The sequence below is a fragment of the Centrocercus urophasianus genome, unplaced genomic scaffold (genome assembly GCF_019232065.1).
Source record: "Centrocercus urophasianus isolate 14NV4802_14NV808 unplaced genomic scaffold, USGS_Curo_1.0 seq_17, whole genome shotgun sequence".
Classification (NCBI taxonomy): domain Eukaryota; kingdom Metazoa; phylum Chordata; class Aves; order Galliformes; family Phasianidae; genus Centrocercus; species Centrocercus urophasianus.
In genome coordinates this window covers 21,530,667-21,547,943 of record NW_024884722.1, presented here as the reverse complement: position 1 = coordinate 21,547,943, position 17,277 = coordinate 21,530,667, and the positions used below count along the sequence as shown (strand labels likewise).

The 17,277-nt window shown below is 38.8% G+C and overlaps 1 protein-coding gene across 5 annotated transcripts in view; it reads right to left on the bottom strand.

Annotated features, from left to right (window-relative positions):
• Window positions 1-222: 222 nt before the first annotated feature.
• The window catches only part of LRMDA (leucine rich melanocyte differentiation associated), a 631,888-nt gene continuing 614,833 nt past the window's right edge, over window positions 223-17,277 (bottom strand). For all 5 annotated transcript variants that reach the window (XM_042818019.1, XM_042818021.1, XM_042818020.1 and 2 more), the window contains one exon: window positions 223-2,351. In XM_042818019.1, the coding sequence (XP_042673953.1) occupies window positions 2,272-2,351 (80 nt within the window). In that variant the 3' untranslated portion in view covers window positions 223-2,271. The remainder of the gene's footprint in view (window positions 2,352-17,277) is intronic.

The window sequence follows — 17,277 nt, the reverse complement described above, 5'->3', positions numbered from 1 at the left end:
AGGGCTTTATCATATTTAACTATAGGTATATAATCCCTTAAGTCAAAACAGAAACGAAAATGGATGGCACTGTGATCAGATCTCTCATTCCAAAAATATTTTTTGCCTCCAAAGCTTTGCATGGAAGAAAACACTTCTGAAAATGATACAAATAGTTTTGACATTAGGCAAAGTAAACAAGCAAAATAAACATGGAAAAATCATACGGTCAGTTTGCAAGTGCTGTTTATTGTTTGAGGCAGGGTTAAAGCCTTTTATAAAGACAAGAACATATATGCAACCAGACTGAAAGTGACATTAGGTTATTCTAAACACCCGTATTCAGAACCTGCTGCTTATAATATGCCATGGCCAAAACACGTGTAGGCTTCAAAAAGAACAATATAATATGAACAAACAAGAACTGCTGTTATTTCAGTAGCCAAGAGAGAAGACAAGCGCCATAAATACTTTTAAGAACTATTTCTGGGGGAAAAAAAAAAAAAAAAAGAAAAAAAAATGGGCCTGTAGTTTTCCTTTCTCTAGTATCTCCTAGGATAACTTGCAGGACATTGTAACTATTGTAACTATGCAGGACATTAGCAGACTCATTACAAGTGACCAAAGCCCACTTTCCAAACACCAGTTTGTGTAGCAAGTGGTATGAACTAGATCACTCTATATTGTTCATCACTGATTTTAAGTATCTGCTTGATTTATTACAGACTTCTTGAGTAAATGAAGTCTTCCAGTTACTGTGCAAGGCCTTAAACCCTCAGCAGCAGCAAACTTTCCTCTGTCACTCCATCAGTCTCACTATTTTACACAGATCAAATTTTGTGACTGGCTTAAACATCCAGTTCACTTCTCCGCACAAAAACAGTGGACAACTTCTAAAAATTAACATTTATCCTTAAGGAAAGTAAATTAAGAGCACCATCTAATTACAGACAAGCCAAACGCAGCCAGAGAGTGGTGACACTCAGCCAGGAACAATATGCATGGATTGTGAACAGTCCAGAGGACAGTATTTTTGCATATTCCTGTGCCAATCACACTGTAACTAGTAGCACTGAACATGATATATTTGTTAATTATCAGGATCATTTTTCACAGAAAGATGTTCATGATTCCAAGTATCTCAATCTGTTTCTCAGAGAATCAAGAAATAGGCTATGCATTGTTGGTTTTTCACTGAAAACTTCACAGTAGCCTTTCTTATGTAGACTCCAAATGGGATTAAACTGAACTTTTCTCCAGAACATATTAGTAAAGCTGTTAATTATGTTAATTCCGCCAGTTACTTTTATTGACATTTTTCCCTGCTGAGTAATCATATCCATCTGGTGGCAGTTTTATTTTACATCCCACTTTTTAAGCCCTTTTTTCTTTCCAAATTTAAGTGCTCAATTCTAAATGCACTCTCTACACAACTAAAATATATATTGCATAATAAACCAGGAATAATATACACTGTCAATATTATAATTGAGTGCCTTTCCAACTACAGAGAGAACCTATGCTACTATTGCAGTATTAAAAATGACCCCTCTTCTGAAGATCAAGGTAAACAAATTCGAGATGTTATTTAATAACTAGAAAATTTTGTTTGTCTGTAAAACTGCTCAAATCTTTTTCCTTCCCTTATAAGCAAAAATACAAATTGATTGTTCACTGATAAAATATTTTCTGGATATATCTTTTCATGTTGAAAAAAAGAGTAATCCATACAGGTTCATTTGTGGAAAAACCAAGAATACCCTGTGAAGAGGATTTGTGTGAGCATATAGGAGATGATAGAAACAAAAGCACTTAATTCACAAGAAAAAAAAAAAAAAAAAAAGAGCAGATAAGGGGCTTTTTCATCTGAAATTACAGCCCTACTCTTTTATAAACACTTTGATATCACCAGCACTCTCACTCAACAGGCGAGGGGGAGATAAACATGCTGCTTTTGTGTGGCGCCAGCCTATGGAGCATGCTCAGTGAAGGCCCAGGTGTGACCCCGGCTCTCCTGCGTGCAGCAGCTGGACCGGGCAATCCATCATGCACTCCTCCTGTCAGGCTGGGTGCTCTGCCACAGCTGTCTGTCACGCTGGTGGATGGGACCTGCTTAAAGGCAATCATGTCAATCTCTATGTGACTACTCAGACTGAGATGGAAGGATGATCTTGACAGGCCTGGCAAAGTCAGCAGAAGGCACTAGAGGACTTTAGTTACAGGCTTAAAATTTAGATTCAATTTGTGCTTCTCGTGTGGAGGGACTGAAGTGGCATGAAAGAATGCAGTGTTTTATAGCTGGTCGTCTCGGATGAATCTGTTGCCTTCGGAATGTTTTCCATAGTAAATGTAGCGACATTTTCCCAAGATGCCTACAGGAAAGAGGAAATGAATTGTAATTAGGAAAGTGGTGGAAATTACAATTAGGAAAGTGATGCAGAAGCACAAAAACAACTGAAAAATTTGAAAGAGGGAAGAGAATGGTTCTCTTGTCTTGTAAAAGAAAGTTTGTTCATTGGAAATATCCACTATTACCACTTCAATCAGCAGCGTGTAACCCACAGGGAAAACATATGTTCAGATACCTGTGTGAGCTATCCTGTTCAACAAATACCCACAAATGTCTTCAAAAATTGAATCACGTTGGTACATCATACATTGTATTTTAAATCACTGTAACCCTCTGCAGGTTTTGAAAAACAGAGAACATGGATTGGACTCACATTTTGTACTTTCTGCAGTCTCCATACTCTATGTTTAAATGGTTTTCCCAGTGAATAATAAACAATTCCAATAGTTAACTATGCTAAATATCTGTGCACATGGAGAATGCTTTCAAAAATCAGTCAGAACACTGCTTTTGGGAGAGTAGGCACATTATTCTCTGTGCATGCAGGAGGTAAGATGCCTGAGGAAGCTTTAACTGCTGTGAGTGAGACATACATACCTGCAGATCTCACGACTTTATTCAAAAGCATCCCCTCTGGTGGTACTAAGTGGTATGCAAAAGCGTAAGTTCACAGTCACATCCCACCTGTGAACATCCTCAAAGATGCTAAATTTTACTAGCAGAGTTATTCTTTGTTCCCCCAGGCACATACAGTCAAATTAAAGTCACCTCTCACACACAGAAGTAAGGTGAAAGAGTCTCCTCTATCTTGGGAATGTCTAGCACAGCAAGTACTGACGTACCTAGCTCATCCCCATAAGGGCACACATAACCTCGCCAAAAGGAGACAGTCACTGCCATACGTAAAGGGTAAAGATAGGGGAGGAGCTGACCCTCTACCCCCTGTAGTTCTGGCTTTCCACAACTCACACAGCAGGTATTGTAGCCACCTCCAGTATCAATGAAGTATGCAAGTTTTTATATTCTGCATCTATTTCTCCAGTGTAACATGCACCAGATAATAACCTAAAGTCTTGAAAGGCATGGGCTGTGGCCATGTAACCCATTCTCTTCTTTCCTTCTAAGACAGGACAGTAACACATTCTTACAGGGAAAAAAAAAAAAATTGATTGTCCTGTCACTCATTGTGAAAAACACATTTCAGGAAAGCAGAAGTGGAGACAATATGGTGCAGAGCCTGATCCCACTCCCTTTTCTCCACAGAGCTTTCATAATTTCAATTTCCATCATTTCAATAGTAAAACAGTTTCCACATGTAAAGCATGATGTTTTCATTCCTAAACAAGCATCTAGCAAAAAGCAAATATTTTCCCCTAAACAGATGGTATTCCAAGTCAAACTGCAGCAGGCATTATGTTGGTAACAAGGCCATTTGGAGCTCTAAATGTAAAGGATATGAACAGTTTATTAATGGTATTATTCAGACTGCTTTTTCCCTGGCATTGATAGAAGTGTTGTTTGAGGTCTGCCGCATTTCTTGAGGACTGGAAGCAAGACTGTTTATAGAGATGCTGGTGAGAGAGAGCTGTTTGATGAATGCTGGAGACTGTAGCTAGGTGTCAGCGCTTAGAAAATGAGGCAAGGACATGAGGTATTAATATTGTCAATGATCTCTTGACAGGAAAACAGATACTGCATTCACCGTCAGATTTAAATAGACATCAAGTGCATTAATGACAAAAGGGCAGACTTCAAACAAAGGGGGCTGTATGGTGCTGCACTGAGCGAGTCTCCGAGTTGGCAATAACCTGATCTGAAAAGACACTGTCAGGACTACAGACAGGCCCCGAATTGTGTGCGGTGACAGAAAACAGAGATGCTGACAGAGATACCAGTGCCATATTATGCCAAGTATATTCCTGCGCTGTCTTCAGCCCTAACTAAATCTGACATCATTTCCTATCGCTTATAGTATTCTCCTCTGCTCCAGCAGAATATTTCTCCCCAGATATCATTACAAACTCCAGTGTAGTTTTAAAGTTACTGGCAGGCCTGTTCTGTCATGGAGGTTGGGTCTAGAGGCCTAAGGATAACCTCAGTCAATCTAAATTTGGAGCTTGCTGGAGAAGTGCTCTCATTTTCACTGATATCTCAGCTACTTGAGGTGATCTGAACGCTAAAGTGTGAGGAGCTGTCACCTTGAATAAAATCCTCAAAGTAAAGACGCTCGGTTCCTGGGATGTTCAGCAAAGATGTCGGACAGTCTGGCAGCAGGAAATGAAATCCAGCTGCTGCTGCTCGCCTGGGGATAAAGGTGCTTGGGCTAGTGACAGTTAAAGTCAGCTGAAATTTTTGAACTCCTGCAGCCTACAATTGTTTAAATTAAGGAAGTGTTGTCTCCACAGAGATTCCCTACCAAGGCATACAGCTGTGATTCAATTGCCAGGCATATTACACACACACTGCTCAGAGAGTCTTGATAAAAGCATAGTTGAAAGTGTTGCCATGAAACTCTATTTATCATAAAGGTTATTTGTAAAACAATAACCTGGCTCATAAATTAAATGCAGTGACTGCTTGGGTTTTGTTTTGTTTTCTCTCTCCTTCTCCAACCTCCCTTCGACATCTGCAGAAAACCAAGAACTACAAAAAGCTGCAGTAAGGAGTCTGATGCTAAGATAAGTCATTCATGAATTTCAGCATTCTGCAGTTTGCCATCCTGCCCATCTGCAATTCTACTCTCTTCTTCCAGTTCAGGGGCGTGAGCACACTTGAGATTTTGCACACAGACAGGGGGAGGGACAAGGGGGAAAACAATAAATCCATGACTTTTGTGTTGTTTTTTTAATTAAAATATCCAGCATTGGCCATAATAAGCAAAGTACACCTCCGATGCATCAAAACAACATACAGCATCCCGAATGAGGTTTCTGCTCACGGTTCTTGAGAAATGACAACACAAGGTCTCTTGAGGGATCATCTTCCCCCAAATGAGGCTTCTAATTTTTCTTAAGTAGCTGCTTCTACCATCACCACAAGCTGTTAAAACTATAATTATGAAAAAAATGCATTGGAAAAAATCATTTTTTAATTCACTCTTTATCTTTTAAATGTTTTTCCTTTTCAGAATGGATGTTCTAATTATGCTGGTAAGTAATGACCTTGCAGTTGCTTGCATGTGTTTTGGTATCAGTCTTTCTTCACAAACACATTGTAATGTCAGCAACACCAGCTTTTCCCTAGCTGAGGGAAAACCCAATTATCCAAATAAATAAATAAATACATACATGCATACTAAAGCGCATGAGAAATTGTTCAAGTCATGTTTGCTCCTTTTAAATTGGGCACGTGTTTCAGAGAGCTATAGTGCAATTGGGTCTCCGGACACTTTCCCAGAGTAAGAAAAGTTTGTAGATCTTCATGTATTATGTAGAAAATAGTAAAAAGAATTTGCAGTGAGATGCACTAGATTTATAGATAAGACAGCCTCAGCTATTGGTCCAAATTCAGCTCAAGCCAACATAAGCCTAAGGGAAATGTTATCTGGTAGTATCTCATGGTCTCTCTTAGGTCACACTTTTTTTGTCTAATAAATAACTGCTCTGCATCTATTTGAAACACCTTTCTATCATCATTGTGAGGGGCATCTGCTAGCAGCACAGCCTTCTCTGACAGCATTCATCTTTCTTTAAAAAGCAATGGCTAAAACTAAACAGTCAAGTCAAAACCTCAGCTTCTCCCACTCAAAACTATCGTCACATCTGCTCAAGATGCCCCTCAGGCACCCATTTTAACATCAAATGTTTTTAACAAACCCTTCTGCAACTGCGAACAACAAAGTACTCACAATTTAAATTGTTTGCCAAACACACTGGTTTACAGCATACAGCAGGTAATGCATTTCAGCATACAGTCCCTTGCCTACCTATCATGTAGATTAACCTGCGGTTAGCCCACTGTGGTCAGACAGAGTGCGAAGATTGTTCACACATAGACTCAATATTCTAATGGGATTTCACTTTGCCTAAGTTTAATTTGAGTACAGTACCTAAATCCTCCACTGCCAATTTGTATTTGATCCATATTCATCTCTTTTTCCACAGCCTGCTGTTGTATAGTTTTGCTATGGGCTATTAAACAGCTGCCATGTTCCACCAAGAAGCTGGGTGCATTTCACTGTAGTTATACTACCAATCTGGAAATTGTTTTGAGACCCTTCAGGATGAAATACCAATACCATTATCTTTTTTTTTTTTTTTTTTTTTTTTTTTTTCCCCACAAGCACTTTGGCATTTTCTACAATTAATGAACAGAAGTTGCAAAATTCCCTTAAATATTAATACGAACTTCCTTCACAGGAAATAATTCCCTACCTACAACATTCAGAGGAGAATAAATACTTATCTACAAATAATTTCACATCTACAATGCTACTGATTTAGGCAAATCAGTTGTAGTAATTTCCAAGTCTAAAATCCCTTTATCTAAAGGTATAAGTGAAGCTGTTTTGAAACAAAAAAAAAATCCTTTTGCTCAGGACTTCAAGATTTTTTCTTTTTGTCTTCATGGAATATTAACAACTTTACATCTACTTGATAATTTCTTTTATTTTAAATTAAGTGAAGCACTGGGGTTTGTCAAGAAACTAGGAAACTAATAGTCTCAGACTTTCAGTAACATATATTTGGTAACATATAGACTATTTTGTTCTGATAAATCAGCATTATGCATATACTCTCACAGTCATTCTAGTGTTGTGCTTTTAAAAAAGATAAATGAAAAATCATTCTAATTATACCTGAGCTATTTATTCTATAATCATCATTAAGAACATGAAAGCAACTAAATGCCGTAAAAAGCATCAAAGTATTTTCAAACACATTTTCAAAATACTTGCTTTTTTATCCTCAAGAAATATTTTCTGACACAAACTAATTGAAATGGTCCATCTAACTATTTTAAAGCAAGAAAATAAAACTTTTTTAAAAATGCCTGAAACTCAGGCAAATCAGCCCAATATTTGCGCAGTACAGATTCATGAAAAGCTTCACAGAACACAAGGTTGGACTTGAGGAGAATGTGATAGGAAGGGAAGATGCTAACTACCCAACAGTGATAGTGATAGAAAAATAGAGAATAAACAGAAAGTTGACATGGGCCCAAACAGTGAGCTTTTAGTTTTACTGAGTCTTGTGGCTGTAACACAAGGGAGATACTTTACAAATGCAAAAAATGAACTTCATTCATTTTTCTCAAAAACACTGAATGCTTTTCCAAGTCACTCAATCTTCAAAGGTCATTCACTTGCTTTAAATTTTAAACATTCTAGGCATTCATTTATTTGTTGTCAGGCCTTCCAGTTGTTTTTGTAGGTATGTAGAAACAAGAACAATAGTATGAGGAATTAGGAACAATAAATCATTTACCTTTTGTGAACTGTTAAAGCCAAAAGCAGAAAAGAATGCATTTGAGGGTTTTGTGACCCATTATGAATTTAGTTACAATTTTATAATGATAAACTTAATGAAGGACAGAAATGGCATGAGTTATAGATGGACTTCTTGTTCTTCACACTTGCTTTTGGTGAAACGGAACAATTGTTTCCACTGAATATGCTCCAGCCTGTAAAGTTTCTGACACAGGAACCAGAGATCAGCTGGAAGATAAGTGTAAGGGACCATCTAAGTCACTAAGCGTTCTTGGAGCAGCAAAGTATGTAACTCCAAGAGATCTACTTGAGCTTTCACCATGTCCTGCCAACATAAAACCCAGTGCCACGCAGCAAACAAATCACTGTCAGTATGGAAGAGTTCAAGCTAAAAAATGCAACATGATCCAGACGAACAGAAGAGCTGCAGCTGTTAGTGTCAACATGGAGGAATCTATGCCCACTACCATTCAACCTGCTTGTTGTGGCTGCAGCTCCCAGAATGCCTGACTACATGTGGGATTCAAGGCAAAAGGTCAAGACTCCTTAAACCAGTGCAGTGGGAACAATAGGAAGAGGCTCATACAGCCAACAAAGAAACAAAAATACTTTGGTTGCGCTACAGCTGCAAGAGACTGAGACATGTCCAGTCCTCATGCAGGCTAACCCCCTTTCAGCCATTTCTAGCAATAGGCGCACACATGAAGGGTCACTCCAGTGGTGACAGAACACAAATTCCCACTCTCCTGTCAGTATGCTCAGCCCCCCTGACAGCCAATTTCCCAAGGCCCTCACACTCTGAAACCCCTCCTTTCCATTCTCATCCTTTTCTATGGAAATTCCCGCTGGTCTATTTCCCCATTATAAGAATTTTGAAGGAGAGATGAGTACAGTGGGCATCTTCTACAGTCACGTCTCTCTCCATGTCTGTGTCACTATCCTGTATCCATTTCTTTTGTCTTGCCTATTTTGACCTATATGTTTGTGAGCACCTAATGGGAAGTGTGTACCTCTCTATAAGTTCCCCTGATGGAAAAAGCAACTTGCCCTGATCATCACCCTCCCTTTGTGGGTAGCACTGCAAAAAGAAAGGTAGCCTTTGCATTCAGGGAGATGAATTACCTCTTTGCTCTGCTCCCTGTGCAGGGATTCAAAAAAATGATGATATTTTCCTCTGGACACACAGAGCATGAAGTGGTCCCTCAGACTGAATGAAATTACTGAACAGCACAAAATTAAATCTACATCCACTCTGTGGCAGTGGTGTTGGAATTACACACCTATTTTAGAGCTGAGAAGAATCAGAGCAGGGAAACTAAGACTCTGAATTACTGCAAGTATCCTGCACAGACAAGTGCTGCGACATGTCAAGTCTCACTGGCCTGTTGGAAGGTGGGAGAAGGAGGAGTGTGTGGAGAAGTGAGAGTAGGGGGTTGGGAGGGAAAGCAGTCAACAGGGAGAGGATGTTGGAAAAATTTGCAGTGAAGGTGATAGGAATACAAAGATGTGAAGTTTGCATCCCAGGCCAAGGGAGCTGCATAAATGTTCAGTGTAAACTAGCAGTCAAGCTGATGTGTGATAAAGTGCAGCCTGCTGTAAATACACTTCAGGGCTCTCAAAGCAGCTGGGATGAAACTTGTAATTTGGAAGATGGGAGGGAGTAAAAGAAAAAAGAGAAAAGAAAAAAAATGCACTGCAAGCTTTTTCTCACATAATCTGTTACTGGAAAATTGAGAAGCTTGTCCAAGTCCGTGGGAATAAGCTGATGAGCTGATACTTAATAATAAACCATATTGTGTCATGGTGCAGAGTCATCTAGATCCATTCAGGCCACAAACTATATTACTTTATACAGCCCTGGCTGACATACATTTAAAGCCCTCTACACATTAAGGAGCCATTAGGCTGACAGATTAAAAGTTATCTTGGAGCTAATGTTTCCATTATGCGTATCCTGGCAGTGGAACAATCAACACACTGTTCCTCAGATGTCATACTTTGTTTAAAAAAGGGTAGGGGGAAGAAAAGGGGGAAAAGGAGGGTATCTGTCCCTCCTTGAATGACACTGACATGATCAGCTTTGATCTGGCCATGTGCTGTCTACAGAATCTTTACTGTTGGCTAAAATAGGAGCATTTAGGGCATATTACTTTAAATCATTAACCAGTCCCATACTCCTCTGGGTATCATTGTTACACTTTAAGGTCCCACACTTGGGATTTCTTTGGAAGCTTTCCATGCTTATTGTAACCATCATCAGAGAAATATGCTGGGGGTGGGTGGAGGGTGTCTCACTCTGAAGAAAATGAAGCAAGAAGTACCAAATGTAAAATGTAAAATGTGAATGTTTTTCTTGGGTTTTGTTGTTTGTTTTTTTCTCTGTCCTTACTATGCTCGCTCTCTGAGATAGTGACAGGGATTGACTTAATGCGGGCTTTACAACAAAATATTTCTTACTGAATGTGCTGAAATTTTTAAGAAGATGTTTCTAAATTTTCAGGCACATAAATTGTATATGCAATTTTAAAGAAACCCAAATACACAGGAAATATCTTACAAGCACACTCGATATAACAGGTGAAATCATACTTAAAATTATATATAGAGAATTCCACTCTTGAGGGAGATGGAGAAAAAGACAGGTGGGTTAACAGTTCTTTTAGTCTTTTTAACATTTCCTCATAGAGCCCATTCGCTTATACTTAGTCTAAATAAAAGCAGTAGACTAAAGGCTGACCAAATAACTGCAAGGACCCAATACCAACCGACTGCTAAATATCCCCTCGTCTTTCAAGCTGTGTCGGAGCAGCTCCATCGCTCCCTGCTGACGGCAACTACAGAGGACCAGCAGCGGCCCCAGCCAGCAGCTGGCAGCAACAGCACTAGAGGGCAGCATGCATTTGTCTAACGAAAGAATGCGTCAGCCAGCGAAATGCTCCACTTTGACAATTAAAGCAATACTGTTTGTTGGTTTTGCAGCCAATTTCTTGTTCTGTCACGATCAAAGTCTGTGTTCATGCTTTCAGCCTCTCGTCCAGGAGTCTGACTGCTGGTGGACTAAACTCGGAGAGCATCAGATTGTGTACACAGATGGCTGCAAAGAGGATGTCACCACGTAATGGTCTGAACAAAAGACTCAAACTGTATGGAAGGGAGGTGATGGCCGAGCACACCACAAGCTCCCAGAGCATGGGGTGACACTTGCTGGCCTCGCGAAATGTAAATGTTAGGGCTCTCTGGAACCATCTTTCTATTGCTTTTGATAAAGCACCAGTGTGACCATTGAAATGATGCTAAGAGACACTTTTATTATATTTGGAATGGTGGGCAAGGAGGTTGTAAAATCCTCTCTCTAATGTATATTAAAGTTCAGCTGTTCAGCATACAGTCACCACACTAACTTAAAATATTTTCAGTTAATTTGGCTAACATATGCAAAAATGGCATTTCTGTAGGCTGCTCTATACTTTGGTTTACATTCTACTAATAATATGCACATTAATCAGCAATGGAATTAAACCATAAAGAATGACAGAGTCATTAAGAAAACAACAAGTGAGTATAATTACACTGTACTTCACAAACTTTTACCATGCATAGACTGCATTAGGAATAAAATGTGAGGGGAAAAATAGGAAGGAAAAAAAAAAAAAGGAAGCAAGTTATTTCAGTAAGTATGATAGAATTAAACAAATGTACCATGATTTATGGGACAGAAAGCAAACATTTGGAATAATTGTTTGGAAAGTCTGCAAGCATTCCAATAAAATTACAAATTCATATATGAAAAAAAATTGAGCAGTAGAGTCCTTCTGGAGAGTTTAGACACGAATTTGGCTCATCCCATGAGTAAAACTTGCTTTCGGACCTCAAATGTGTTCCTGCTGGAGAAGTTCACATTAGGGAAAAAAAAAAAAGAAAAAAAAGAAAAAAAAACAACAACAACAACAACAACAAAAAACCAAAACAAAAAACCATTCAAAATTCAGTTTGGCTCAACTGGTTCGAAATTTCTCAAGAGAGTTACGTGAAATAAAGACAAGTTACTTTTCATTTTAAGAGCTGGGAAAGAAAGTCTCTCAAACAAAATTAAAGAGGCTAATGAAATAGTGCTGCTGTCACATTATGATGCAGTTAAGGGAAACTTCTTTGCATGCCATTACTCGGTCCTTTCCATAGCTCCTTCCCCGGAAACAAAGGAAACTTTTAACAAATCGCTAAAGATAGGATTGCTATGATTCTTTCTAACAGAGAACTAAGCACTCTTAAGGAGCTGATACTACAAGGACCTGAGTTCCCTTGATTTGCAGTGGAAGCTGAAAGCATTTAGCATTCTGTGAGATACATCCAGACCCCACATGGCCAGTGAGATCTTTTCCGGCTGCTGTTGCTGTATGCCACCAAATGAAATCAGAAATGCATCTGGATGCAAGCAGCCAAAATGTTCAGCAAATACCTAGTTCTATGGACCAAGCCTCTTCTGTCTCTTAATATAATTTAGTTCTCTGCTATATCACATCTACACCACCATCTGCTACGCCAAATACTTGCTGGTCATAGTCTAATTCCCAAACATTGGCCGCCCCTAGTACTGAGAGCCAAAATATTGTCATTGTTTCCTATCTCCAACTCTTCCCTTCCCCTCCCTCCCCCTCCGCTTCCTCAGCCTTCTTTTCAAAGCATGCTAATGAGAAAGGGGCTGAAGTTTAAATCACAAAGGACAGCAGAATGCAGCTTACAAGAGTACTTTTAGCCTCTATGGAAGCTTTTGCTAAAGATAAAAGATAGGAGGCTAAGGAATAGCTCAAGAGAGGCACATTAAAACCTCTCCATTAGGGTCAGAGTCATTAAAGTTTAGTCAAAGCACCAAAGACTTTCTAACAAGTATTATGCTTCGTAAACGTTTTCCACTGGAGCACGGATATTGGTGAGAGCTTTTGGAGTGTGTCAGTTAATCAGTATTCACCCATTTTGACAGCTTGAAATATTACTCACTTATTTGGCTGGTTCAAATTTGTCAGACTTGACTATGTTGTAAGTTAACATGTCCCCGTGTTAAAAAGGAGCCAACTGGCAAATGTGAACATTGGACCTAATAAAACACATCTGGCCAAACAATCAAGCAACACTGATCACTGTATCACTCACAAGCACAAATTAACAGCAACTGTCTCTGAGACTACCAAGGTAAACAGGAAGCAATAACCTGCTGCCACTTCTGTACCAAATGCCCTTTAACTGGTTAACTGAAAAGATAAAGACTGCAGCATTGTTTCCAAGACATTCAATTGCTCGGTTAAAGCTACATAAACGTTTTAGATTGCTTGGGTCATTTACTGATACAAGAGGAAGAAATGCTCTGAACAGAAGCCGTCCCCCAGTCCAGAGAAGGGTTTTCTGCCAAAGAAGCCCCATCTGTCACGGGAAGGCCACTTAGTAAATGGCTTTCACGGGTAGTGCTCTTCACCTTTGCTCTCACAATGGCTTCCACCGAAACACAGAACCAGAAAGTGCTCTACAGATATCAGTTTGTCCTTCAATGGCCATCCCATGGATTCACACCTAGATAGCTGGTCGCATGCAGCCCGTTTGGTTAAACACATCCAAGAACAGGGTATGACACTGCTGCTGTCAAACCTGGGGCAACCCTGGTTTTGTCCTGGAGGAGGAAATGCTGAGAGCTGTGCTATTAGGCACGGTGATTTCCACCGCATCCTTTGTACTCTCTGACAGCAGCAATGCACAACACAACTGCCCTGTTGAAGACCTCAAAGATCTCAAAACAATAACAAAAAATGATTCAAGAAAGATCTTTTTCAAGGATAAGGAAAGTTTAACCACTTACGTGTGTGCAGCAAACCCCCTGGTCCTTTCAGAGAGGCTCCTGGGAAGCAGCTACATGCTACTGAAATACTTCAGTCTTTGCGTAAAAAAAGCTTGGCTTCCCTGTTGGCATCTCTGCTGAGAAAAGCCGCTCACCCTACTCAGAAAACATCAAACGTGGCTTTCTGCTAGCCGCGGCTGGAGTGCAGCTGAATAGTGAAGGCTGGGGGAGGAGAGGTCGTCAAGGAAGCAGTAGTTAACGGGGCAAAGTGAGTGTTATAATCCCCAAATTGCAGTTGGACTGAATGTTTTCAGACAATTTGCCTGTCTAAACCAAGACAGTATCATTTTTCTTTCTTCTAGGAGAGGGTTAAGAATAATCTGAAGCTGGAAAATGGTTGCTGTTGATACTAGTGAGGCCTTCTCTTTAACTAGATCCTTCAGGAAAAAACAAATTAATCAACAGCCAGCTGAAGTGGGTTTAATGATTGCATTCTGCATACAATCAGCTTTTCCCTTTTCAAGGGCCATCAATATGTCAAGGGAAGACATATCTGAAGGATATAGCTCTTAACATCAAGGTTATCTATTCTCCACAAGGCTCCCACTCCTTACTGGGCTGATACTTTACACTGCCTGTGTCTAACATTTTCATCAACTCTGCAATCAATCAAGGTAATAATGTTGTGCAAAAAATCAATTAACAACGCAATTAAACTTTCCTTATTATCTCAAAGGGCTGAAATAATACCTAAAGGGAAGATAGACTCACTGAATGCAGACATCCATAACCCAATGTGAAAGTGAATTATGAGGTTAGACAGATGCAGGCATGTACTGGCGCTGTTATTTTCAAAGGGATATATCTCATCCAGGCAGTGTATCAGTCACCGCCAATCCCATACCCTAAAATTCCGAATTACTTTTAAGAAATATACGATGTGCAATATCCATTTCATATTCTCTTTTAGAGATAAACCCCCCAAAATCTGAACAGGAGTATTATTCAAAGACAAAATGATCTTTCAAAGAGAACATAAAATATAAAAGCTATAATAACATTTACATCTGTATACCACCCATGTCTGTAAATGCGGATCATCAATTATACATAATCTGTAGTGAATAAGAAACAGAAGAAGCAGCACATTTAAAGCCCAAAGGCTCATATTTGCAAATACCTTGCATCAAGTACGCTGAAGGAAGAGCCCCAGAATAAACACAGGCAGTAACAACAGTGAGGACTGAAGTATCACTCACCGAAAATAAGACAGAGTACCTATATTATTTTGTAATTACATTTAACCCTCATGGAAACATCATTCCCAAGAGCTGAGAGTTTTAAAGTGCATTGAAAGAAGACAATTAACCCCTTGCTGCTGGGAGGATTTGGCTTTTTGCATAAAGATGTTTAAGGATCAGAGCACTCAGCACACCAACACAATGGAGTTAATACAGTTAGGAGCCGAGGTACAATAGTCATGTGTCAGGGCTGCATAGATAAGGATTTGCAGGAGAAGAAAGAAAAGTAAAGAAAGAATATACCTAAAATCAACTACCATAAAGTTATCTTACTAGTCCCCAGGGTCAAACAAAAAAAAAATGCTTCAATACAAAGAAAATGACCATGACGACACGAGGTGTTTTTTTATTGTTGTTGATATTTTTTTTGACACCTATCATTTTCTATCACACAACCTGAGCATCCCCTCACAGCCCCCCTTATTCATTTCTCAACACACACATACTCTGCCTCCAGCCTCCGTTGTTTTGATTCAACACAGAAAAAAGATAATGAAACTAGAAAAAAACATTTAAGGAAAGAGAAATCTATGGCAATGACAAGGTAGGATCACATCCTGCAGTAAGCTCAGAAAAATTCAGAAAAGGAGGAGGTTTCCCTGACACACTACACTTTGAATTCCTCCATTAAAGGGATCTCTGTGACTGTGTTAGCAGAGGTGTTCTACAAAGCAGTTCTCCCAGCAGGATTTGCTTAAGCACATAACAGCTGCAGTTTATAAATGGTCTATTTTTACACTTAGCTCACGTAGTGCAAGAGGCTTGTTTGGACCAAGAACATCTTTTTTTTTTTTTTTTTTTTTTTTAAATTCTCTCTGGTTTTGTCTTTTTTTTGCACTTCCCGCTCTCCTCCTTGCTGCCTCCCATGCTGTGGAGTCAGCCATGGGTGAGACCCAAATACGTGAATTTGAAACTAAATCTTGCACAGTTTTTGAAACCTTGCACACTTTTTCTGTGTGGGTTTTGGGCATTAGTATTATTCTACGATTAGAGAATTCAACCATTACTATTTTAACCTTAAGGAACATAATTAATATGTTTTCATTTTCAATGACTTCATTGTGTGTCTATCAACTGGAACCACTCCTGCTGTGTATTTGATTCCACTGATGATGGGGTGTGTTGGATTTTAAATGATGTGCTAGCACTTCTGTTCCCTATATACTCTAGTTTATGTGTTATTCATGACTTGCATTTGGAGACATGGATGATACACAGATGTAAATGTTATTAAAGCTTTTTTATTTTAGATTCATTGTGAAAGATTTCTTTGTTTTCAGATAATTCTCTTAACCATCACAAATAATCAGCTATACATGACATTGTCTTGAGACTTTTTTCTTTCCTGTTAAGCTTTTTGATGAAGAGATTTTTTTTTCCCTCCCTAATGCTCTCCATCAAAATAAAATACAGGATGAACTGACAGACAGCAGAGTTACACCTGCAGGAGAACTTACAAGTAAACCATTTTTTTTGTCATAGACTCATTACGCAGAACCAAAACCAAAATATATTTCATTTTTGAATAGCTGTCAGTGCTGTAGATCCCAGTTTGAGAGGGTTGTGACTGGCATCACCCTCAAACACCACATTCATATTTCTCAGGAATTCAGCATGAACATGATAAAGAAAAAGGCAAATTGCCAACCCATGTTTCCCTAGCTTCTTTTTCATTTAGATTCAAGTCATTTTAGATCAACAGTTCTATATAATTTTAAAAATACGTATAACTATATAACAGACAGATCGTGCATCTTTTTTGCATCAGTGTTATGAAAAAGTTAAACAGCAGTATCTACATAAATGTACAAAACACATCAGCTTTGCAAAGCATTATCCAGCCTGTAGTCTTAGGCGCCTTTTTTTTTGGTGACAGACAAAACACCATTAAATTTTTTCATCATCATTTATTTAAGGCAAAGGGTGAGCAGGCAGATTTGTGTTTCTGCACTGGTAAATCTTCAAGATGCTTGTGGGAGGCTTCTGTATTTAGGTATGTAGATGCAACCATGTAACTTTGAACTGAAAGAAACATGCTCTAAAAATGCCATTTTTAATCAGTAATAATTCTGTCATTGGGCCATTTTTTTGTGCATCCTCATATATTTTCTTTCAATTAAGTTGAACCTCATTTCCAACGTGAAATTTTAGAGTTCTCAATACTTTTGCCTTACAAAAAAAAATCTTTTTTTTCAGATTTTTTTAATTCCTCTATTTTATCCTTTAAGCCTATAATACACTGCAGCAGCTTCTCTGTAGAAGTTAAATACAGAGAAACCACAATAAAAAGGATTTATTTGTCTGAAATTCAAATTTATTATAAAAATCTAACTAGAAGTAGTTTACTTAGATCATACAATGGATTGACCAAGAAAATAGAGTGTCTTCTGCTGTA